The sequence below is a fragment of the Lutjanus erythropterus genome, chromosome 10 (assembly GCF_056507025.1).
Source record: "Lutjanus erythropterus isolate fLutEry1 chromosome 10, fLutEry1.hap2, whole genome shotgun sequence".
In the NCBI taxonomy this organism is placed as follows: Eukaryota; Metazoa; Chordata; class Actinopteri; order Lutjaniformes; family Lutjanidae; genus Lutjanus; species Lutjanus erythropterus.
Window position 1 is genome coordinate 19,872,910 of NC_139326.1, and position 24,983 is coordinate 19,897,892.

The 24,983-nt window shown below is 39.9% G+C and overlaps 1 protein-coding gene across 2 annotated transcripts; it reads left to right on the top strand.

Moving 5' to 3' along the window:
* The first annotated feature begins 5,033 nt into the window (after positions 1 to 5,033).
* Positions 5,034 to 23,882, top strand: LOC146320345 (somatomedin-B and thrombospondin type-1 domain-containing protein). Of its 2 annotated transcripts, none has more exons than XM_084728579.1 (5): positions 5,034 to 5,560; positions 17,456 to 17,641; positions 18,706 to 18,796; positions 21,342 to 21,500; positions 22,390 to 23,882. In XM_084728579.1, exons 1-5 carry the CDS (start codon positions 5,311 to 5,313, stop codon positions 22,493 to 22,495), a joined length of 792 nt encoding a protein of 263 aa, XP_084584705.1. In that variant the 5' UTR covers positions 5,034 to 5,310; the 3' UTR covers positions 22,496 to 23,882. The 2 variants fall into 2 exon arrangements, with proteins under 2 accessions (XP_084584705.1, XP_084584706.1); XM_084728580.1 differs by having other exon boundaries at positions 17,459 to 17,641.
* Positions 23,883 to 24,983: the final 1,101 nt, after the last annotated feature.

Genomic DNA, 24,983 nt, shown 5'->3' on the forward strand with positions numbered 1-24,983 from the left:
TCACATATATATGAATGCAGGGGAATGGCCATCACCTGCTGAGGCAAACGACACATGCACACGTCTTAGCTGCTGGTTGAGGCCGTGATTTTGCCACTCAAAGAAAGGACGTGAATTTGCATGCATGACTATGGCCTAAAGGCTTATTTATACTCCCTTTATGTATTAAAATAGATACATACATTTTAAATGATATAACTGTCACTGCCCACATACTTCCATGCATCTTTTATGTTGGCATCAGTGTTGATGTTTCACTAGAAGATGCCACTCAGAGTCCAACACGAAGAGGAAGAAGACTTAAAAGTTTCTGACAACCACAAACATGTGACGCAGGAGGTTGTAATAATGTACCTCTTGAGAAGAGGCAAAAGCGGAGGCAGTGTTGTAGATGGTGTAAATATCTGGAAGTATGGATGAAATGACCGTAGAGTATGGACAAAAGGCTTGTGCCCATATGTGTATCTAACATAGAGCATTAATGAGCCTTAAATCTAAAGGTAGAAATATCTGTTTGTGGACTAAGGTCTGTTAAACTCCCTTTTGCTTTGTTTGATGGGATGTTGTTTGTTTTCAGTTTAAAAACACATCTCTTTAATTTATGAGTTACCATAATGTCTTCTCTGTTGTCTTGTTAAAAAGAAAGTAAATATATAGGCCTATATATTTGACAGTTTTACAGTTCTCCTAGCAACATCTTTTTTTATCTTCACAATTTGGCTTTCTTTTCACACAGACGACCGTAGCACAGCACTGACTCAGGCTGGTTAGGCTACTAAGTTTGCTCAACTGGTATTGGAGCACATAGCAAAAAGGGGCGGGGCTTAGGAGGGGTCAATTAATTATGAAGAATATTTAACGTGTGTTGGGGGTGGTGGTTGCAAGTAGACACTGCTTAACTTACAGTAAAGGGATCATTCACAAAAAAATGTTGGGAATCACAATCTGTTCCAATCAATTTCCAGTGCTGTTCTGTTTCAGTGCCATGTTGCATTCAGGGTTTGTTTTTACTTCTCACTCATGTGCCTTTTATTGTTGTGTCTGTTTGCCGTTGAGAAATATCCTCATCTATTATCGTGACCTAGTAAACTCTTTAATCATCGTAACAGAAATTTGAGATTTCTGTGGTCCAGTCATATTGTTTTTATTATAACAAACGATGACAAGAACTGCTTGTCCTCCTTGTGTTATCACTAGTGACGTAAAAACAGTCATGATCTACATGTATGACTGTTACATGTACTACATGTTCCCTCCTGCCAAATAACCAAGAAAAAAATGTTATTGTTATTGGGAATTAATGTATTTCATGGCTGTATGTGTGTGTAGGCCATGTGGTTCTTTATGATGAAGCTGTGCAATAAATACCATGCCCTCCTTTTGTCTGTGCTTAACGTAAAGTCTTTTGTTGTAGGAGGGTTTCAAAACTCATTAAATCAAGCATCTGAAAACTTGAAAGCATGCAGACTGGTTGTTTTTTTTAATCCTCCCATTCTCGTTGGTCTGTTGTTCTGCCCTTTTGGTTACAGCAGATCACATTGGGACAAACCATGGGGGGCAGGTAGGGGAGGAATCAAACAGGGAACTCATTGTTCCAGTTTTGGCTGATGCTCATGTAGAGTGATTAAACTATCCATCTCTCTCTCTCTCTCTCCTAGTCTCTTTCCCTCTCTCTCTCTCTGTCTCACATACACACACACACACACACACACACTTTAAATCCCTGGTGCCCCAGTGTTTGTCGTGAGAAGGAATGCACAGCGCTCTGCAGAAGATGGGAGTGAGGACAGCATGTGGTGGACATTTTGGCCGAACAAGGAAGTAAGGAAAGTGCAGTGAAATGTTATGCGTATGTCAGAGGTGGAAGAAGTACTTAGAAGCATTCAGATTTATTATAAAATAAGTGTTAGCATCGAAAGTACAAAGTAAACATACTCATTATTCACAATGGGCCGTTTCAGACTCATCTATGCATTATTTTATTATTATCAGTGTGTTATTATACATATCACTCTCCCCTCCTTCACCTGTTACATATTTTTGATTTTTGTCTGTAGTGCTATTAATCCATCTAGATTGGTATGAGTTTTGGACATATCAGCCACAGAGATGTCTGTCTTCTCTCCAATATAATGGATCTAGACAGAATTCAAATTGTGGCACTGTAAGAACTATAGAAAGAAAGTAGTTCCTACGTGAAACTGCTCACAAAATTGTCTGTTAATTATCTTGAGTAACTGGGTCATGCTTTCTGGAAAAAGACATTGTTGAGGTGTTTTTTAAACATTTATTTATTTATTTATGCATTTATTTATTTTATTGCATTTTGAGCACTACAAGCCATCTAGTCCCATTATATTGGAGAGACCAGACATCTCTGTCTCCAAAATTTGGCAACTCACACCAAAGCAACTGAGATGGATAAATAAAACTACAGACCAGATGTATGTACATACATATGTACAAATCGAGTTTTGGGCAAACTGTCTCTTTAATGTTGCAGCCGGTAAAGGTGGGACTAATTTTAACTTAAACTACTGATCAGTATTTAACTACAAGCCAATACTGTGACATGTTTCTTAGGTCAATTGTCCTGTCCGTAACCCTGACCAAGGTGCAGGCTGGCATTGGTCCCCAAGTGCTGCACAGCAGCTGCCCATTGCTCCTAATGCTAGGATGGTTAAATACAGAGCATGAATTTGACTGTGTAATTATAGTTTGTATAGTTATATATGTCGCTGACCTTTACCTTTACCTGAGGGCACCACAACCCCAAGCAGCGTGTATGGAAGCTCTGTCACGTTACATCAATATGTCATTAAAACCTTGCAATAATAATAATAATAATAATAATAATAATAATAATAATAATAATAATAATAATAATAATAATAATTTTATTTATACAACAACAACAAAAAGTGTGTGTTCTTTTAAAAATGACAATGGTGAGTTTTAATACATTTTGAATAGGGTTGATTAGGGAACTGACCCCGAACAACATTTTGCATGGGACCCCCAAACAAGAGAAATGACCCTGGTGTCTATAACAAGTTAATAGTATCAGTGTGACAGCAGATAACCTGGGGTGGCAGCATGAACTGTGAACTCTGAGACACAAGTGCAACACATGCCAAAAAGCTCATCTCAAACAGTAGGTGGAGCTGTTGCTAGAATCTCTCCCTGCCTGCACTGCTCTGTTACACACACAAACACACACTCGGTGATGAAAGAGGCCTCCCCTCTCTCCTCTCGCTTCATGCCTGTACAATAGGGCTTTATGAGGAGGGTCAAAGAACCGACCAACTTCCCTTCATCCTAACATCATCACTCCCTCCTCCTCCTGGAGAGGATTGGTCCAAAATTGCCTAAAAGTCTCTCATCATCTTCACAGACACGAGCCACTGAGTTCAGGCCTCAAGATCATCTTTGAACTCAAGAGATGAAAAGTTGAGTTTTTCTAAAGTTCAGTTGTGGCTTTATAGCTCCACTGCCTTTATTTTGCCCAACATGTAGGCTACAAGTATTCAGAGGTGGAAATTAACATTACATTTTTAGATACAGTTTGTTATGTAATGGCCACTTGGGGTGGACAGTTGTAAGAGTTCATTAAAATGACAAGAATTTCTGTGTTGTGTGGATAGAACACTTTGCAAACTCAAGGTAAAAACAAGTGTTGGTCAAGTGTGTACAATGTCACTTCTGAGGCCACAAAGCTGCAACCTGGGATCAGCCATCTACATTTGCCACAACTGTGAAGACAGTGATTGAACGCTTATGTAACACATTTAAGAATAAACACACATAAAGTGATTTTTGTCACTTTAAATTGTTCACTTTATTCAGAACAGTTTTTTTTCTTTTTCCTTTGATAGAGTTCTTTCATAAATTGGATAGTGCGGATCTTAAATCAGCAAATTACCTCTTATTGTTATATCTATCTCAGCTAGTGTTACAACTCAACCCAGTCGTGGGGGTAGGTTGTAACAACAGAACTCTTTCTATTTGACACTGACTCGCATAATCTCTTATTGTGTTGTTGACGCCCAGTTGAATTTATTTGTAGCAAACAAACATTGGTACTGTGTGTCAAAACTTGAGAAATGAACAACCACTGATGTTCAAACAAAAGTGTTACTACCATCCCCAGTCTCCCCTACTTGAGGATAGAATACTTCTTACAGATGAACACATCAAACACAACATGGAAGTGTAGTATTAATATTTGCTTAGAAATTGTGCAATGCAATGTGAAGATGTCCATTTACTTTTTATCTAGTATTTTTTCCACTGACCTGTAATAGTGGTACTTTAACTGAAGGAGAGGATTTGCATCCTTTACAACTGGCAATAATGGCGATTGTCTGTCTCGTCCTGATGCGCTTTTACAGTATCTCTCCCCCCATTGCTTGGTTTCTCCTCGAGAGCCTCCATTCACTCAGAGCCAGTGGAGGGTGAGTAATGTTATTGTTCTGCAGTCTGTCTCTCAAAATGGGTGCATGCTCGTAGTTCTGTGGGATGTGGATCATTTTGTTGCTGCGGTCCAAAAAGGCACCTCGTCGCTTTCATCAGTATCTGTCGACTGAATCTTACCTTCATGTAACAAAGTTTTTTAAATACTGTTTTTGATATAAAGAGGCTGCGCCGCTGTCCGTGGTGCTGAATTTGATTTTCTAATTGGAAGCTAAACTGATTTAAAAAACGAGGTTAAACACTTTTCGCATATTTCACTTGTGTGCAGGTAATGTTTTGGATTTCTTAAAATGTTTTGCATTTAGCTTTGGTGGAGCTGTGTAAATCACTATAAAAACCCGCCATTAGGACTTATTTTGTTTGGGTTGTCAGTCTTTCCCAAAAATTTAAAGCCTTCTTGATTTGCACCTCACTTGCATCTCAGCAGCAGAGGTGGCCCAGCACCCTTTGAGAGAATAACAACACATTCCGTAATAGCACCCATTTGTTTAGTTACAAATTGCGCAACCAGGCGAGCAACAGAGACAGGAGTGGGAGGGAGACATAAAGAGGGGAGAGAGGCTGGTACTGTAGTCTTTTCTAATAACCAACAGTAGATGTGAGGGGCGGTGTCCGACAGACGGGTAGAGGAGGAGAGCTGGTGCGCACACAGGCTCCACTTTTACGCATCAGTTGTTCGTGTAGGTGTCAATGCCGAAGCTACCTCGGATCTGGATTTTATGTAGAAAACAGCACCAGCTTCTTTATAGCATAATTCATCTTTATTAATCTCCATCCAAAGTGAAGCGTACACCAGCAGGAGTGTGCGGAGCAAGTAGAGCCAGAAAAGTTTCCGTCATGGGAGCGCACGGATGGTGCTCGGCGCGTCTTGGGTTCGTCGTTTGTGGATATTTGGCGTTTTTCTGCGGGGAGCTTGTTCGTCAGGCCGAGGCTGGCTGCAGGGAGAGGGAGAGCCCCAACTGTTGCACCGGCCGGAACAACGAGTGTTTTGAGTACACGAAGAGAAAAACGGTGTGCTACTGCGATACCTACTGTCAGAAAACTGGAGACTGCTGCGAGGACTACCAGCGAGTGTGCCAAATATCTGGTGAGTTGTTTTTTTTCAAGTTCAATCAAACATCAAATAATTTGAAGAAATTGATATCAAGACTCGAAAGCTCAGACTTTGAAGAAAATGGCACCACATTACAATAAGACTAACCTTATTAATCATTTATAAATGGTTTATAATTAATAATTTAGGTTGTAAACACTTTTACGTTTTCACACTTTGATGTGGACTCACTATTTGGCAAGATCCAGTTAGGGGAGACTGGGGCATATTGTTACACTTTTTGCTATTGCTTCTGTTTCTGTGTCTCAGTACATCACAGTCACTCATTAAACTGAAAGCTGCTAAGATGAGTGCTTAACTAGTAATGAAACCATCTCAATTTAATACTGATATATGACCAACATGAACAAACAAGATTAACAAAGAGAATATCGGCTATTTCTATATAGTTATTCTTGATGCCTGCCACTGGGTGGGATTCTCCTTGAGATATGATGAAACGAGCCTGTGTTTACATTTTCCCAAGCAAAGTTACAGTGAGTTTTACATTAGCCAGTTAAAAGAAAACAGGATTTATTGCCATAATTTTATTTTTTACGTTATATTTTGTGGTTATTATGGAGGAAATGCAAATGGTTTTGTCCACAGGGGCCTTAAATATCAACAAAATATTAAAGTTCCTTGTAGTAGCTTTAGTATTAAATATTCAGTTATAATTGAGTACTTGCAGGATTCGTGGCAAGCTGCCTCATTACAGGCTAAATTGTCATAGTCTTCCATAGTCCTGTAAAAACACAATTTATCCTTTTTTTCTAATTAAAGGCTTATTATGCACCCTGCTGTATATTTTGACCATTTTGTGGCCAAATCTCCTTTAACAATTTATTTACTACTAGAGCATTAATATTGGGTGAAGCATTATATCAACACACACTTGTTTTCATGTTGCACAGCAACCATCAGTTTTTGCAGAGAGTAAAGTTGGCTTCTTCAGGGTTGCAACAGGATCGTGCATACTGGAGTAAAATGACCACATGTGACACAGTCACAAGTGAGGCACTGAGACATCTTGCCACATAGAGACATGTGTGTTATTGTTAACTATAATGCAACCTAGCTTTAGTGCAGGACTTTGATTTAGGTATCAACATGCACATTTTCTCTCCTCTATTCTGTGCAAAAATAATAGAACTGAACATACATACTTATCAAAGATTTATTTCATAAATAGTGCAGTGTAGTTCTTTTAATTTTATAGTTGAAAGATATAAAATTGTTCTCAACTCAGATCACAGGGACATATACTACATATTACAATGAGTTGTACATGCAACTGTTCGATTTTTTTTGTCTGATGTTGGCGGTATAATCAGTTTGACAACTTACCCATCAGAGAAGATGCCCCACCCCCCCAGGCACTTTACTGTAGGCAAAGGGAGCCTTACAGTAAAGTGTAAAATGGTGAATGTTGAAAATGTCATGGGAAATAATATTGCCAAAGCCTTGATGTATACATCTGATAATTTAGTATGCTTGATACCAAATGAATATATATATAAATATAAATATATAAAGATATGCTGTGTGTGCAATCAGATCTGAGGCTTAACAGTACAGATAAATGCAGGCTCACTATTTGGCAAGCAACAGGTAACTGCTGCCCTGTTTTATCACATCTGATAACAGCTCATTAATTATAACCTAATTAATGACCTTATTATATATCATTGACAGAAGTTGTCTTACTGTAAAGTGGTTGCAGGAAATGAACAACTGTGCTGTACAGATTTTACATGGATTCCAACTGTGTGCTGTTCAGTGATGCCTGTTGTTCATTGTTGTCTGAGCCAGAGATGGCTGGCAGTGAGGTGACATGGAGACAGTGAGACATACTACACATAGCTGTCTCTCGTGCACCCATTAAGGCTGTTTGTTTTCAGTGACTAGCCAGAGGAGTTGACCATTAGTAAGGGGACTTGGACTATCTCCTGTCTTGTGTGTCTGTGTTTTCAAGTTTGTGAGGTTGACCCTTGACCTGGCCATGGTTGGAAAATTGAGTGAGTGATCATAAGAAAGTCACAAATCAGCTAATTTTTTCTCTTCCACAACAAAAGAATAAACTGCACTTTGAATGAATCGTGAGACTGAGGTTAATTTTGTGTGGGTAACCTCTTCCCTCATCATCCTGCCTGCTGCTGCTGCTATATATGGACAAATGAGGGGACGGACACCATGGGAACAGACAGCCAAAGATGGTCAGAGTCACTGACAGTAGAGTTGTGTGTGTCTGAGATGTGACGGAGGCAGCTCTTACAGTATGTTGAAACATCTCCAGTTCACGAGGAGTGATTATCAGTGTACAGATACACTCAGAATGTGACCCTGGCCTTAAGTGCACACTAACAAGCACCTGCAGGGTCAGTCATATGAGTCAAAGAACACTTAAAACACTGCAGTGATCCCTTTACTTAGGCACATTTAGTGTAAACACACAGTGAACCCGTGTCTGAGTGTCTGAGTATCTGTGCTGTGATGTAAACAGGCTGTCTCATCCACACGAGTTAATACCTGTGATGGAACACACTTTATTAGACCTCCCTGACTTCTATGGTGATAAATGGGCTAAAACATTCAAAAATACCAATACAGCACTTTAAATGCTGCAAACTGTGCAGAAATGATGAAATACTGTGGTGATCAAACAGAGTCACATTAAGTAAGAACTGTCAAACTGTATTCATCAGGGTAAGGTGAGATCGATTTTGTGTGTAAAAATAATTTTCCTAAAGTGAGATTTTTAAATATAAATGCACTTTGAAATGTTACTAATTAACTGTAGTTCAATTACTAGTTTAATTTAATTCCAAATTGCAGTAGTTTAACTACCACCCAACCACTGCAACAACTACTTTGGGTCATGTAGTTTAGATACAAACTACATATTCATTGTATTGTCATCATGACATCTTTTGCTATACAATAAAGCATAAAGCCATGGCTCACTGGTCACAGTTTATCTTTTTTTTCATTTAATGATAATCACCTGCTATTGGATTAAAATCACCTGTAGTTTGCACCAAGATGTGTGATCAAGTACTATAAATGTCTGTAGCGTTTAGCATTTTTCTGATTCCACCTCAGCTATTGCTCACTGTCCTCTCCTTACAACATCCTCGGGCTGTCTCAGTGAGGATTGGCCAGCTCTAGTCCCCAAATCAAACACAGTGTCATTTCAGCTAAAACATTAAACACGCAGGGAAGAAATACTACAGACTCAAATCTCAATTTGTGTTTTTTATCCACCAATCAGTCAAAGAGATATGTAGAGACAGCATTTATCATGCAGCAGCCAGCTGAGTGCCGTCCAGGCATCACTTGATCCATCCCATGCGCCTGCCAAGCTGAAAGTTAACAGAATAAGCAGAGGAAAGCACCTCAGGTCAGTGATGAGTCATCACTGCACTGTTCACCAGCAGCTGGTCCCTCAGAGGTCAGAGAACGGCTGCCATGTGCATCGTTTCACTCACGTGTCAGATGAGGATTTTTAGTGGTGTAATATGTCCCTAATTACCTTCTAATAAAATCTAATAAGCATCTAATAAAGGGCCTAATACTGTCTAATAAAGAACATATTTTTTTCTAGTTTTTGTCTAATTTGATACAAAGAAGGGCTTGCTATTGTCAGGGTATCATTATGGTATCTAATTAGGGCATAGCTGTGTTTGTTTGCTGAATGGCTAAGAAAGAACCTACTTCAAGTCTTTGTCTAATATAATACAGCTTATTATATCTTAACACTATAATGTAAAATACAGTGTGACTGTGACCTTGGCCATGACCTGGAGATGCTGTATGGATCAATGAGTGCTGAGTGATGCTGAGAAAAGTGTCTTGACTTCCTCCCTCTGCACCCTGAGCATCTGTACAGTATAAACACAACATGCAGCTTGTGGTTTGGCTTCGTTCCATCACAGCACCCTCATGTTTTCTCACCCACATTACACCCAGACTTTATCTGATCCTCATCATGTAGCTCTGTAACGCATCAAGGAGTCTGTCTGTGTACTGTCTGTCACAGTCTGTAATTTAGTTGTGTCAGCTGCAGCCGAGCAAAGAGGTTTGAGTGGGTGACATCAGAGGAAAGACAGAAAGAAACTGCAGACTGTTTGCACCACAGTTAGAGCACTCTTGAGTGTGATACGAATCTCTCCAGATAAATCGTTCAAATTAAGGATTTGGCAGGAATTTGTGTTGGTTGTAAACAGTGTGGAGGATGTTCCCGTGCACTTAACATTTATTTTACTCTGTTAAGAGGTGTGGGGTATGAATTTAAAACAAGTGGAAGCTGTGGTGGAATGTTTTAAGTGAAAAAATGACAGTACAGTAAATCACAGTAAAACAAAAAATACAGTTAAACAACTTAAGGTTGATGCGCCATGATTCTCCAGGCCCATTTTAATTTACTCATTGTGGTCTGGCAAAAGTTTTTTTGCACCGGACAGTCAGAATGTGCCAATCACAGAGATGTTCTTGGTGGTTTCATCAGGTTTTCAAACCAGAATATAATGGTACTTTTGGAAAAAACAACATTTAAGCAGAACAATCCATCAAAACCACTTCCGGGATGAATTTGAGGCCAGGAATGTGTTATGAAGTTGTACAGTCATGTTTAGTTTTAGATCCAAAAGTATGTTCTAGTTCTTAATGTTAGGGAGGTGATATACAGCAAGCTGACACCATTTGTCATCTAAACCACTCTGCATAATTTGGTGATGAGTCTGCCTTCTAGCTGCAGGGCTTGATTTTCAGTGTATGTCTCCACACTAAACTCTCACAGTTATATCAACTCACATCCTGTTTGGACGACATCTTTTTGCATATCTCGAATATTCTTCTACTGCATACTGTGAACTTTTGCACATTGCTTGGCAAAAACTTTGTACAACCCTGGCTCACACCATACAACCTTTTCATAATAACATATTGTACATAATTTTTATATTTCTAATATTTTCAATTTCTTCTTTCTTTCTTTTTCTTTCTTCTTTACTTGCAGTAATTGCTTTCTTTATAATTTCCAGCTTATTTTGATTATTGTACCAAAATCACCAAGGCAAATATTTAAACCTATTTGGTGATAAACCTGATTCTGCTTCTGAAAAACTAAGAATAATAACAAATATTTTTGGTTGACTTGGAAAAGCTAGCTATTTGTGCATTTGTCTCATTCTTGAAAATAAGTCTGCAAAAGCAGAAACTGAAACTTATCATTGTATTATTTCCACTTCAGCTACAGAAAGATTTTCATCAATAACCAACCATCTAGTCGCCTCGAAGGAGATCTTACTTTGAAACATACAGGTTGAAATACATCATAGGAAATGTACTGTCAGGGCATTCAGTAGGATAATATAGGATATTACTGTATTGTAGTCCGGGGGGTCAAAGGGTACAGATGAGGTCCAAGGGAGGCCCTGCAAAGTTCAATACAGTGGTTGACCCTTAAATGGGATCAAGTACAACAATTGACTTACTGACCTACATCCCTGACATGACAAACATGACAAATAATAAGTTTATCATTAAAACTCATTTTAACTTGTCATCTGATACCCTGCTGCTACAGTAAAAAATGTGCAGTCAAAACACTTGCAGTCAGATGTGCAGGACACACATGTGCTGATTTATTTATTTTTACAGAGAGAACAAGGAAATGAACAGAGCCAAGAGGCAATGGACAAATTTCTGGCCCATAAAAAGTGTGAAGAAGCAGGTGAAGCAAAGAAAAAGCAATGAAAACTTTATCTAGCTTAGCCTTTAAATAACCTTGGCACATTCACTTCACTAGATTATAAACCACTGCTGCACTGCCCTTAAAAGGCTGTTTTATTGCAACCTGCCCGTGCTGGAATGGGTGTGGATGAGGGGCTCAGTTTAGAAAAGTTTGTCCTCCTGTCCATAATTCCTACATACAGAAGAGGAGAAGGTAGCTTAAATAAAGTTAGCTACACCAGTGACCATCACAAATGAATGATACTTTACTGAATAATCAGTGTTAAAGATCCATGTTGTCTGCTGCAGTAGGAGTAGCTTTGGTACATCACATAATTTCCATGTCAGCCCTACAGTAAGCCTCTAATTGCTCATTCCTCCTCCTAGACTGTAGAGATGAAACCGTCCCACAGGAGGATGGACGGGGCAGCTCCTCTCCTCTCCTGCTGCGGCGTCTGGTTGTTCTCACTTCAGCAGGAAGACACATCGTAGCCTCAGATACACCAGAGTTTTGCTCATCATTCATCTGTCTCTCATGCAGGCACTTCTGCATCTCCTCCTTTCCTTTAGGGTGTGGTGTGCTGTCATGCCATGATGTTTGCTTCTTTCCACCTACGTTCACTCCCTCTCCTTCTTCCCACGCGTTCTTTCTTTAACTTCTTTGAGTAGTGAATGTTTCTACCCAGCCTGGCTGAAATGGGCCAGCTGCTGTAGTTTTTTGGGAGAAACAGTTGTCCGGGTTCTCCTGGTGCTCACGTACTGCACGGACTGTGATAGAAGCTCCTGGTTGCCAATTCAGTGTCTATCATCTTGCTTCTTAATGACCAGAACTGTTCACGTTCTTCAAGTTGAATTTGACAGGTGTTAACAGTTCTGGTCTTTAGGCCTCACATTTCCACATTATAACTGAAAACTCTACACGTATGTGTGCAACAAGTTGTTCATTAAATAAAATTCAAACCGAGAATAGTTGTATATATTTTTCTTTGTCCTTAAATTTGTTTTTATCTTGAACCTGAGACAGTAAGTCCAATCTTCCACACTCTTCAGATGTTGCCACAACTCTGTGAATGACTCTGAAGTTTACGTTGTGTTTGAATGATGTCTGTGAACGTGAACAAGTGAACCATCCACTCTCAAAAGCACCTCTGCTCTCTGTTCCACCCCCCCTTTTTTACTTCTTGTTTTATTGTTGTTAGGAGGTGGAATTGAATTTTAGAACTGATATTTTCTATCTCCTCGTGTATCATGTCTTGCTATAATGCAGTATTAAGACATTAACACTTCTTTGGTCCTGCAGATTTAACAGAAAATCTGTCTCAGTTGTGTTTGTAATGAATCCTTTTAATTAGTTGGTTTGCTTGGCTCCTGTTTTCAAGGTGTCTACAGGAAACATTTATGTGCCAGCCTGTTATTAGGGCTCACACCCATGTCCTTCACCTCTATCAACAGGCTTATGGTTCTCTCTGGTGTTGCTGAACATTATAAGGCTTGTCTGATGGGACCACAGCTCAGCTCTCTATGGGGGGGAAGTCGGCTGGTGGAGGTTTTGGGGTGCAGTGGTCCTCCAGAGCAGCTGGACATCTGGGTCCCATCAGAGAGTAGATGGGGGTGGATGAAGGGGGTGGGAGAGTGAAAAAGAGGACAGATGGGGGAGACAGAGCAAGACAGAATGGGGGACAAAGTGATAAAGAGAGAAAAAGATAAAGCAAATTGGGCGGTCAGGTCTGATAACTCTTTTGTTATAAAAACCCTAAAATGGAAGCAGAATTCAAGGAGAGTGAAAGAAAAAATGAACAAATGCCAGGCTGAAAAGCTAGATAGTACGCTATTATCTCACTGTAACAAGTGTGACTGGAGATTGGCTTGACAAGTCAGGAGATAAAAGTGCTGATGTTGGATACACATTTAGTGGTTTGCAGAGTTTGTCTGAAGCTCTGCCAACAAAGATAATCAGCTGCCACAGGCAATGTCCAAGAAAACTCATATTACTCTCATCTATAGCTGAATTTGTAATATTTCAAACACAGTGTAATACATCTTCTCTACAGATATCATGATTGATAGCTCCTGAAAACTTGGCTTCAGATCTTAAGTATTTTTGTGCATGTGATTTACTCAGATTTAAACTCACAATATGCAAGCTCTGCTGCCAAGGGTGTCTCAAAACAATAACAACAGACATAGTTTGATGACATCGTGAAGCAGTGTGGGATCATGGGAGTTGTTGTCAGCACTGTTAAACAACCACCACTGCAATGAAAATCTATCTGACAGGCAGATTATCATGATCATAGACAAGGTAGTGTCTTAAAATTTTAAATGTATAATATTATTTGTCACATGTTTGATAACAGGGTTGCCTCTGTAGCTCAGTTGGTGGAGTGTGTTCCCCAACTGGGCGCCGTTTTGACTCCCACCTGTGGCCCTCTGCTACATGTCATCCCCTCTCTCTGCTCTCTTTCCTGTCTTCACTTCAGCTGTCTCTGTCACATAAAGGCAAAAAAGCCCAAAAAATAATCTTAAAAACAACAGCAAATGTTTGATGACAAAATTTTAGGCATTGTTGCAAAAAAATGTGCATATTTATATATGTATATATTCTGAATATTTTGTCTGTAATATGTTGTATTTATAAAAAATGTGGAAAGAATATTGGCTGATTTATCAATATCTTATTTTTTTTTACCTGCTAGTATCAGTAGCCCCAAAAATGCAGAATCCATCAGGCCCTACTTTAAGTTTAGCAGACTGTAGCTGGTGTTTGTATTTTCAGTGTTTCAAAGGTCACAGTAACATTAACCTTGTGCTCCAAAAGATTAGAGAATACAGATCTTTAGCTCAAATTCTGTCTCTGTTTAATTATAGAAGGATTCTTTCTTCTTTCATAAACTTTTAAGTATGAGCTGATCGAAAACACAAAAGCTTAACATGCTGACAATCAGTGCCATTTGTTTCCTGTATCAGGGTCAGAGGTCAGAGGTGGTGGCGTGCTTTCCAACTGTGGACTTTCTCGTCAACAATGGGGGCAGAGGACAACGGTGGCTGTAAGCTCTGTGGGTCAGGCTGTGTCAGACTGTCAGAGGGGGTTATCATGTGGGTGGTGGGACTGTCGCACTGGTGGTACCAGAAACAGAGCGGGGGGACCACCGCAGTTTGGTAATTGCCTTCTGACCTCTGGAGGGTTGGGGGCCAACAGGCTGAGACTTCCACACAGAGCCTCAGTCCCATCCTGTTAGAGTGTGTGTGTGTGTGTGTGTGTGTGTGTGTGTGTGTGTCGGTGTTGATCAGAGGGGTAATAGCCCTGTTTCCCCCTTGGGTGCGGGAACTCACTGACCCTATCGGTTTCATTACACACCCACTGCAGTAAAGACCTCAACTGCCCTGCTTGGTGGCATTTTTCCCACTATGATTTGGTTCCACCAACAAAGAATAATTTAATCTTAGACTAGCTGTGCTCTGTCACCCAATTACAAAACTAATCTCCAATCTAGTTTAGTAAATTCAAATTTAGTTATGTAAACCAAAATTAGATACAGTTTAATCAGAATTGAGCTTGCTTACCCAAATTACAATAAATAAAAGATAAATTTGAATGCTGTCTGGACTGAGTAAGAGGTACATTTTGTTAAGACTCTGTATGCCTTAACAAAACATTGCATTGCATTGTTTTTTTAAAGTTATATTGTTTGCTAGCTAGTTAGGAAGTTAACAAAATGTATTGTTTGCTAGCAAGCTAAAAAAGTTATTTTTTTTAAATGTTACATTGTTGCTAGCTTGTGAAAAAGTAAAAAAAAAAACATTTTTGGTAACTTGTCTGTTAGCCTAGTTAGCTTACTCATGATTGCTCAGCAGAAATGCTCTAATTTTGAGAAATTTTGAGAAAAAAAACTTGACCAAATTATCAACTCAGTCTGTTCCTTAACTTTATTTAGGGAACTTGATTAAAGGGCAGCTAACCTCTTCAAGTTTGAAGTTAATACTGGATCAAATTTTCAAATTACAGTTACATTAAGTTTTGGTGTAAGAGAATTAAATTTACTCTTGGTTTAGAGTAAAAACTACATTGAGGTTTAAAGAGAGATTTAAATTTAATATTTCTTAATTTTAAGATAGTTTAAAAGTTTGTTATGACACAATTTAAAGTTAAACTGTGCTTTGATCAAGTTTAAAAATCAGTCTTTGTTGGTGCAACCTATCTTACGAGGTAGAAAAACAGCATCATAAAATCTGCCCCTCTGGACGTCAGAGGATGTAAGAGAGGGAAGGAAAGGCGAGGAGACAGGAGTGAGGATAAGAAGAGGTGGAGGAGGCAGGAATTGGGAAGCCGATATGGTTGCAGTGTCTGATTCTCTCACACCCCTTTGGTATTCTTTCAAGAAAGTTCATGTCACTCTACAAGTCTACACAGAGTAATGTGTGTATGTCTGTGTGTTTTAGGGTGATGACTGAAGGTGGAACAAGCCCAAGTGGGTGGGTTTAATCTGACAGAAATTGTTGTCGATGTGTGTGTGTGGTGATCTGGGAAAGGCGAGTGTCAGGTGGGCAGCACTAATGTGCAGGAATGCAGAGATTCCACAGTGGCTTTGTGGATCGGCTGTGTCACTGAGACAGCCGGCCCCCCTCCAAAACCCCAACAGGACCATGGGAATGAACCGAACAGGCGGCACCTTGAAAGCTCTCCCTCGCTCTTTCTCCTGTTCACACACACACACTTATTCACTTGCAGCATTGTACTGTGGGGCGAGCATGTAGTATAAGGACAGAGTTAGGTAGATTAGATGGCGAGGGAGGATTAGATTCAGTTATGGTCCCTATAATTTCACCAAGAACATCTAAGAGCTTCACGCTGTGTGCACCTGCTCTCATTGTATTAAACTTCTTTTGTCTACAAAGAAGCTCCGCATCAGTACCAGGCTTTCTTCTGGTCTATATGTTTGTATAAATTAATTTGTGCGTCAGTGTTTAAGTGCCCCTCTCTGTACTTTTTGTTTGTGTGTTTATGGAGTGGGCACTTCCTCCTCAAAACAAAGCTGTTAAATGTCTGCCGCTATTAAATCTCGATGTTGGACAAGGCTTGATTACCGCTGGAGACTCTTGGCTTTGATCAGAGCAGCCATCTAACTAATACAGCTTCCTCTTAGCCTGATGTAATTGGCTAAATCAGCCTACTGAAGGGGAAGCCTGATTGCTGCTACTGCTGTGTTTATGTGCTGTGCTGTTTTTGTGTGTATGTTAAAGGGAAACCAGACAGAACAGGATGCAAAATTAAGCCCTTTATTCAAATGGTCCCTACATTTGACTTGGGTCACAGACTTCCTGAGTCTGGGGCTTGGCTGATCTGACATTAGTAGATGGTAATGACCCAGTCACTCGTTTGCTGCCCACCTACCTGAATGCATGCTCAGTGCAACTTTATGCAGCTCTGTATCAGGGTGTGTGTAACAGCTCTCAGTTCCCGCCATGCAGCTGGGCATGGCAGCAAAGATTAGGGGAAAGTTTACTACTAGCTCTGGGGAAAAGATCAATTCACTTGTCAGAATTAGGGCATTTGTTGTGATAGCACCACTGGAAAGCCACCCAAAGTTCCCAGATGTTTTAGTACTAGGAACCACTTTTCAAGGAACTAAAAAGGTCCTTCAGTCCGTCGTGTTACAACCACAGTCTAAAGGCCTGTGAAGATTAGATAAATTAGTGACTGCTGCTTTTACAAATAATTTTTGTGTGAAGATTGGGGTTGGGCAAGCAAACTCTGTACTTTTAAGGGCACTGACTGAATCAGTATCACTTCACATTAAATCAATTTTTTGTTCCAGAGAGTCCATCTGGATGAGAGAGTAACTCTGAATACAGACAGAAAGAGAAAGAGAGTGAGTGACGTTACCTCTCCAAACTGAAATCAGCAAGCGGTTCAAGAACCAGAGCTAATTTGGTGGAAAAGGTCCAGTCTCCAGAAATTAATTTAGATCCTGGTCCCTGTGGTGGAAATGCGTTCTTTTAAAGGTCCCTAGTTCCTGGGGAAAGTTCCTCTTACTATAAAGATATTTCTTTTTCTTTCTACCAGATATTTTATGACTTCCCCCCATCTTTGGATGTTTTTCTCTTGATGTTTATCCAAACCCCTCAGCTGATCTCTCTGACTCTCTGCTTCCCCAGCAGCCATTGACTGTGTGGTGGGATCATGGGGTCCCTGGTCATCATGCACATCTCCATGTGGAGTTGGCAGCACAGAAAGGAGTCGGCAAGTGTCAGTTCCCCCGAGAAACGGAGGCACGCCTTGTCCTGACCTCAAACAGCGTCGAGGATGCTTTGGAAACAACGCCATATGCAGCACTGCGAAAGGTGAGAACCTTTTCTACGTGCCCCAACATGCATGCATTCATGCATCCTGCTCTGACCTCAGTTACATATTAATATGGTGTTTCAGTTTTCTCTGGGATATCTCTTGCTAACACTTTTACTGAAAGTAACATCTGTTCTCAAGCCTTATCTCCAGCTGCACTGTTTCAAATGCCTAAATTATGCTCTTTACTATTGACTAACTTCCCCAGTAATGAAACGACAGGAAACAGATAAACTTTTCCAAGTAGAGGATTTCCAAGGAAAACTGAGAACCACTGCACTTCACACCCCTATGATTCATTTGATACACTAAGTCAGTCTGAGTGAATCTGATGTGAGATGTGGTTACACCTCCACTGACTTTTCTTCTTTCTTTTGGAACTGTCTGTTTGGTTTGTGTTTTCAGGTTAAAAAGAGAAAACAGCAAGGGTTAGTATGGGCCACACATTATTACAAAACAGGGTTTTTATATTACACAGTCAGTAGGTTACATCTCATAGAGTATGTAGTCATTTTTTCCAGTATTTTAATCCATTGTTTAGCTTGTAGTCTTCAGGAAAAGGTCAATTACTCCATACAGTGTAGTTTGTTGACAACTGCAATTCAGCCATCGAGCCTTCGATGGCAGGTTTGCCTGCAGCCACTTCCGTGTGATAACTTTCTTGCTCACAACCAAAACAACTTTAATTCAAGTGGAATACACAAGACTGTCATTACACTTTTATAACCATGTCATGACACCTGTCATGCAAATGAAGGAACAAGAGACTGACAGGGAATATAGTACCAAGGTGGTTTCTCGCTGCGTTTGGCTCCTGGCACCCCGGAGCTGAGTCAGCTAAACCAACCACATGTTATTTTAAAACATAAAGTTAAGCCGTTTATTTAAGTCTGATAATGTCAAGATGTTATGATAGAGACACTGACAGGTTATGCTGCTTTATCTCCATGCCCGACTCCTGAGACTTTTCTGATACTCTTCAGTGGACACAACAGCTTATCTGACATGATTGTTGCCTTTTTTATTTCCATTATTTCTTTTCATCGCTGAACCTGATCTGCAGAGGTGGCAAAGATCCTGCCTGATTCTTTCAAGAGGAACTTCAAGGACCCTTGGAGGCGACCACACATGCTGATGAAGGAGGAGAAGGCCAGGTAAGGCCTCTATTATCGCACCGCAAACACACAGGACCGCTTGCGACTGACCCAGCCAGCCCTCTTTGTTTTTGTCTGTAGCGTTGGCTTTCATGTGCAGTCGATGCAGAGGGGGGTAATTACAGCTGAAATGTTTGGAGCGTAGAATGAGCATATGTCCTGAACAGAGACTGAGATTTTAAAACAACTGAAGAGTTTTAGAAATGCATTGCTTAAAATTTACCAGCTCAATATTCAAAAAAACATATTTGCTTCTATCTTTAAAAGCACATTTGACCCTTTCTACGTCCTGTTCCTTTTTGCACTGTGCTCCAACAGAGACCTGAAGTCCCTCCCCTTCTTGTGTGACCTTACTTTGGAAAAAGCATAAGATAAGATATGACTATATATGTAGGCCCACAGTATATGTCACTGTTACTGTCACATCTTTGAACCATCTTCAAAATTTAGTTTAACATAGACGACCCTAGCACATAGCACATATCAGGATACAGAGAAAGAGAAAGTTGATATTCTGCAGGGGTTGTGTCTACAAGGGGAGGAACATTGTGCACACTGTACAAAATAATTGTGATTTATAATTTGACAACACTGGAAAGATTTAAGGACAGAAAACACTTGGTTAAGGTAAGTGAAAGGTCATGGTTTGGGTTAAAGTGATCACTCCTGAGATCTTCTGCAGGACTGGGGTTCCCATCTAGAAATGACCTTTGGGTACCAACTGAACACACAGCAAGATAGGGTGGGACTTACTATGGATCAGTTCTTACTCATGACTATGATATGCTATTCTTTCTTTGCCAGCAGTTACTTTAGACAAAACTTTCTGATGTTAGCTTGCTCATTCTGGCATTAACCTCTTTTGTTCCAGCTCCATCTTCCAAGGCAGCATTTCACCATCTCTGATAAAGCTGTATTTTACTCCTCACTTTTTACGTAGTTTCAAAGGTCACTTTAAAATCAACTGTGTGCTCTGAAAGATTAGAGAGTACAGAGCAAGGCCAAGGTTGCAATAGCATGTAGAGCCTTGAGATTGCTTTGACTGTGTAACATGAACGCTGTCATTGAATATTTGCATCATGAGCTGACCTTTACTGATAAGGCAACCATAATCCATGTAAAAGGTAAACCCTCCCTGCATGGATGCCATCTTTGATCTGAGGTGATTGCAGATGTTCTCAGAGCTGGAAATATCAGAGACCAGAGAATGAAATCTCAGCTGTGCAGCCCACAGCCTTTCACACTGATTAAAATGGACATCGGATACCTTTGTTTTTGAATGAGATACAAAGCATCAGGGGATCGGAGGAACATTACTCAGAAATGAGAGAAATTCAACATGGATGACACAGAGTTAGGGTAATTTCACACAGACATCTGGCGCTCTGTTGTTGTCATGGAAATTGACCCAGGAAAAGAGGGGTTAAAATGACATGAAATGATGTTTGGTAGTTGTCTTTGGATCTCTAGTGTGACATAATTGGAATGAGTAATATTTCACAAAGATATGGATTTACTTTGGGCTTTGCTTGTGGAGCTTTAACACCTGTGCTAAAATCTGTCTGCAATCAAGACTTAAAGGCACTGTGTGTTTTTATGGGGCAGCATTTTAGTGGTATGGTCACGAAATCCCTCTTCTTCAATTGCATGTGTGCATCAAATGTGTTAGAATCTAATTATGCTTCATAGCAGCATAAGATTAAAACCCCAAAGGTATATGCTAATGAAAACTGCTGATAGAATTCATCAAGCTTGTGTGCCTTATTCAAAATGCATGCATGAACACTCCTAATCAGACCTGAATAATAATATTGCTTGAGTTGAAAGGGGGGAAAAAAGGATATTTTTAATGTTACTGGTGGACAAGAATCACTCTGAGAAAAAAAACTTCGCTTCATGTTTTCTTTGACAAAGCGCCCCATTGGAGATGGTGTTTTGTCACAGCTGTCTGAATCAGAGACAAAATAAATAGTGCAGGAGTTCAAAGTGCCTGCCAGAGAACACAGTGAGCAGAAAAACAAGACTTTATTATTGTTTCCAGTGCACAGTGTGAGCTCTGTTGATATTAGGATACTGCAGGTGACCATGACACTGCTGGATCACCTTCAAATGGAGCAAATCTCTTATCAGGATGTTTGATTTGTCTTTTTTTTCTGGTTATAGTCTCAATCAAGTTTTCTGGAGTAGATCCCCAATCAAGACACGTTGGACTGCTTGGATTATAAACCTTTAAATTGTTCTTGTCTCCCTGTGTCTTCATCTGGACATCCTCCCCTGTTTTGTTGTTGATGATGTACTGGCATCATTGACTGACTGACAACAGTCCAAAGCTCAAATAAAAGAACAAAATATTAGATGTTGAGGTCCTGGCTACAGAGTTTTGTAGTTGTGTGAGCAGCATTATGTTTAGTTCTCACAGCTCTGTAGATCTTTGAGCCCAAAATTGTGCACTTTTTGACCTCGGTTTAAGAATCAAAAGTGAAGTTGAGTCAATTGTTTCTGACAGTTTTCCCTTTCTCCCACTCTCTTTATTCTGTTCTTGCAGTTACTGTGTGTACCTGCGGGTGAAACAGGCCAGTGCGGCCTGTAAACTCAAACTGTGGAGTGCTCATCTAGTGAGAGAGAGGCTGGTCTGTGCAGAGTGTCAGAGTGATGCCATGTCAAAGTCAGACCGCTGTGGAGGCGACGGCCTAGAGAGCACCAGGTAAACTGAAGAAAAACAAAACTAAAGATTTGTTCATCCATTACATTCCTGATAGCTCAGAGTTTATGGTATTTAGAGTAGTGGGCCTGTGTAGCCTTCAATATAGCTAATATAACCATCTACATACTATTTGGAACAGTTTATTTTCCTCTATTAGTAACAACCGAATGGAAACCCCATGATCAAGGCACTTAATTGGATTTAATATACTTTATATCATTAAATGCTGTTAAAGGTACAGTATGCAGAATGTTTAGCTTAGTTTGTCATGGTGGAATTTTCTTTTTACCTGTTATGCATGCATATGCATATTCTAAATATGCATATGCTATAGTAAGCATACCATTCAACATACAATCAAGAAGGTCCATTAGTTTGTCTGACATCAGATAATTTGGAAAAATAGTTCCCCCCAGAATTGAAGAGGCCTTTTAATCTATATTATTCCTAGATATTAACGCTGGTGTAGGCGTTTTTGGAAAAAGATTGATTTGACTTGGTTGTTGAGTGACATACCCAGGTCATCAAATGCTTTTTGGCAGAGGTCTCCTGTGATTTTCTCTAACCTGAAAACAGAGTCAAAAGGGCGAGCAGAAGTCTAAGTTTCTCTCAGACAACTTGAATTTACAACATGCTTAAAGGTTTTTTATGGAACTTTTGCCTAATGACACCAAAAATAAACCTCCTAATCCACTTTTAATGTAAAATATAGTTAATGATATTCATGTTCTGACAACATTAAGACATTATGTGCCTATACTTTCCATTTAGACTGTCTCGGTGTATCTACAAACCAAAATGTATACTAAATGAATATGCCATGATCACATAAAGTTCCCACACAACGTGGAATTTAATTACACAAATGACACAGTCCTTTTCTTCCTAGAACGTTCTGGTCAGCGGCTTCAGTCCCAGGCTGTCATGGCTCCTGGGTGCGAGAGTCGTCTTCTGAGGGCTGCAGGTGTCCTCCCTACTCTGTGCTCTTTGTGTGAGCCGACGTATAAACTCCAGACATCCGTATGCAGGGACAAGATTTCCCTCAACGCCTCCTGCTCACTGTGGAGAGCCCCGCCAGCCAAGCCAGACCCCTCCGATCCAGATTACTGGATGGGTAACTCAAGGAGATCAGCAGCATCCGGCCACTTTTTCTTTTCACCTCATACTCTGTACTGTATACACTATTGCTAAGCACAGAAATTCTTGCATTTAATTTCAGATTTTACAGCCACGTTATGTACTTATTCTCCTCCAAAGCACAGCAGCATCTATATGCCTTTTTACCTCTGAATCTTTGCTATCTACCTCCATCAATGCAAGTGCATTTGTTAATGCATAATGTATAAATATATAAATATATTATTTTGCTTTATACATTTTCTACTTTTGATTGTTTATGTGTTATGTACATGCGTCTATATAGCTACACTTATTGTAATCAACAGTTTAAACACCAAACAGCAGTTGCTGCAAACAGTTTGAGCCCCAATCTGAAGGGTCCTAAACCCCCTGCAGGGCGGAGATGCTGAAAACTGGTTCATCCAAATTGTATCCATTGCTAGTCAATATATCTGTGTTTTACACTTTTGTCCCTGTTGTTACTTCTGCAAAAGTGTTTATACCAGCAAGTCAAGTTGAATATCAGGTATTGATTCTCAGGTGCTGAGATTTGTTTCTTCGTCTCCCATCAAGCTTTCTCTTCCATGTCTGCCTCTTCTGATGGTTAGTCACCGATGTTTTCAGTAGTTTAAAGTGACTCATAGCTGAAATCAATCCCATCTGTTTAGACAGAATGTTGTTGGAGAGGAAAAAGAGCCATTTAAGAGAATTTCACTGTGGTTCTCTCTGTCCTCTGTGTCCAAGACTGAAAAGCATTGCTTCATAACTATGTTTTCTCTAACTCCCTACCCTGAGCGGGAATCTTGGTAACCTCACAAGGGAGTTTTATCTGCAAAGCATCAACCAATATAACTTTCACATACAGCCATCCTACTCCCTTTTTATTAATTAACAGAATCTCCTCCCAGCACTCCCCACAGCTCCTTCCCCTGCACTTCTTTTTCCTTCTCTGCCCTTGTTGCTTCTACAGACTTCTTTAAAAGGAACTGCAGATTAGCCACAGCATGAATTAAAAACAGGAGTCAGTCAACTGGCTCGGTACGCCTTCCCGCATTTACTCTACCGCTGGTTTAATAAGAGGAGGACAAGTGTAATCCCACTAAGGGGCTTTTCTCACCGGAAAGCTGTGACTTTCTCTTTCTCTCCCGTCTCTGTGTCTGTGTTTGTGTGTTTATTTATTATAAAACAAGTGATGATTTTATTAGTGCAGCACAGCATACTCTGTACACTGTCCATTAGTGAAAATAAACAACTATAATGTCATTTCTCCCCCTCTTGTCATGGCTTATAATGTGGGTATTTTTATTGCATCCTTGCAGCAGTTACACAGACCACCATTAACTTTTGTGGCCTCTCCCCTCTGCAATTACTACTATGAACACTGCTAAGTATATATTCCTCAGTTTGACCAGTGTTTAAATGCGGCAAACGACAGTTACATACGTAACTTCATGCAAACACGTACCTATCAACATATTTTTGTTGCATTCTTGACATTTTTCCACCTGTGGTGTAAACGGGGATGACGACAAGCAAAAGAACATGACAACTAATATATATAATCATGTTTTTACGCTACATTCTTCTGCAATTTGGGGGTTTGTTTTTGTGATGTAACTGCCAGAGATGATGTGTGAAGTTGAGGCCTGAGACACAGGACAACTTACATCATCTGAAAAAACATCTGTCGCTCGTATTTTTATTTTTTGTTTTTCTAGCAGCTCTGGACAGAGAATATCAAGATGCGAATTTTGAACACCATCTTCCTCGTCCTTCATGTGATATATGGACAAATTAAGTGAACATGGGGGAGGGAGTGTCTAAACCTTAAACTCTGACCCGGAAAGTTGTTTATAAAGTCATTGCTCCTTGTCTTGCTGACAGTTTTACACCACAACGGCAGAACATTGCAATAAATCACAATCTGCGTCAATGGGCAATTTGCACAGTGTACAATATCCTCTGTTCTTAGACCCTGACTACTGCATTATCAGCCTAATATTTTGCGCACATTCATGACTGTATGCTGATTTTCCTCTGTGATCCACATTATTTGAAAAACCTTGAAAACCTTTTTTTTATGGCTCCACACTGGTGAACACTGTGGCCAGAGGCATTATGTTTTGGGGTCATCCCATTCTTTTGAACGTGATATCTCGAGAAAGCCTTGAGGGAATTTCTTAAAACTTTGTGCAAATATCCACTTGTTCCCAAGAAAGAAGTCATTCAGTTTTTTGTGGTCAAAAGTCAAAGCTCACTGTGACTTCATATCCATCACGCTCTCGTAACACAATATCTCAGGAACGCTTGAAGGGAGTTTCTTGAAATTTGGTACAAATGTCCTCTTGGACTCTTGAACTCTTG

Bases quoted from the DNA above. Each gene is read 5' to 3' on its own strand.
- LOC146320345 (XM_084728579.1), top strand. From the start codon at position 5,311: ATGGGAGCGCACGGATGGTGCTCGGCGCGTCTTGGGTTCGTCGTTTGT. The intron at 17,642-18,705 runs GTGAGAACCTTT...CCTGATCTGCAG, and splicing joins CATATGCAGCACTGCGAAAG to AGGTGGCAAAGATCCTGCCT. The intron at 18,797-21,341 runs GTAAGGCCTCTA...CTGTTCTTGCAG, and splicing joins ATGAAGGAGGAGAAGGCCAG to TTACTGTGTGTACCTGCGGG.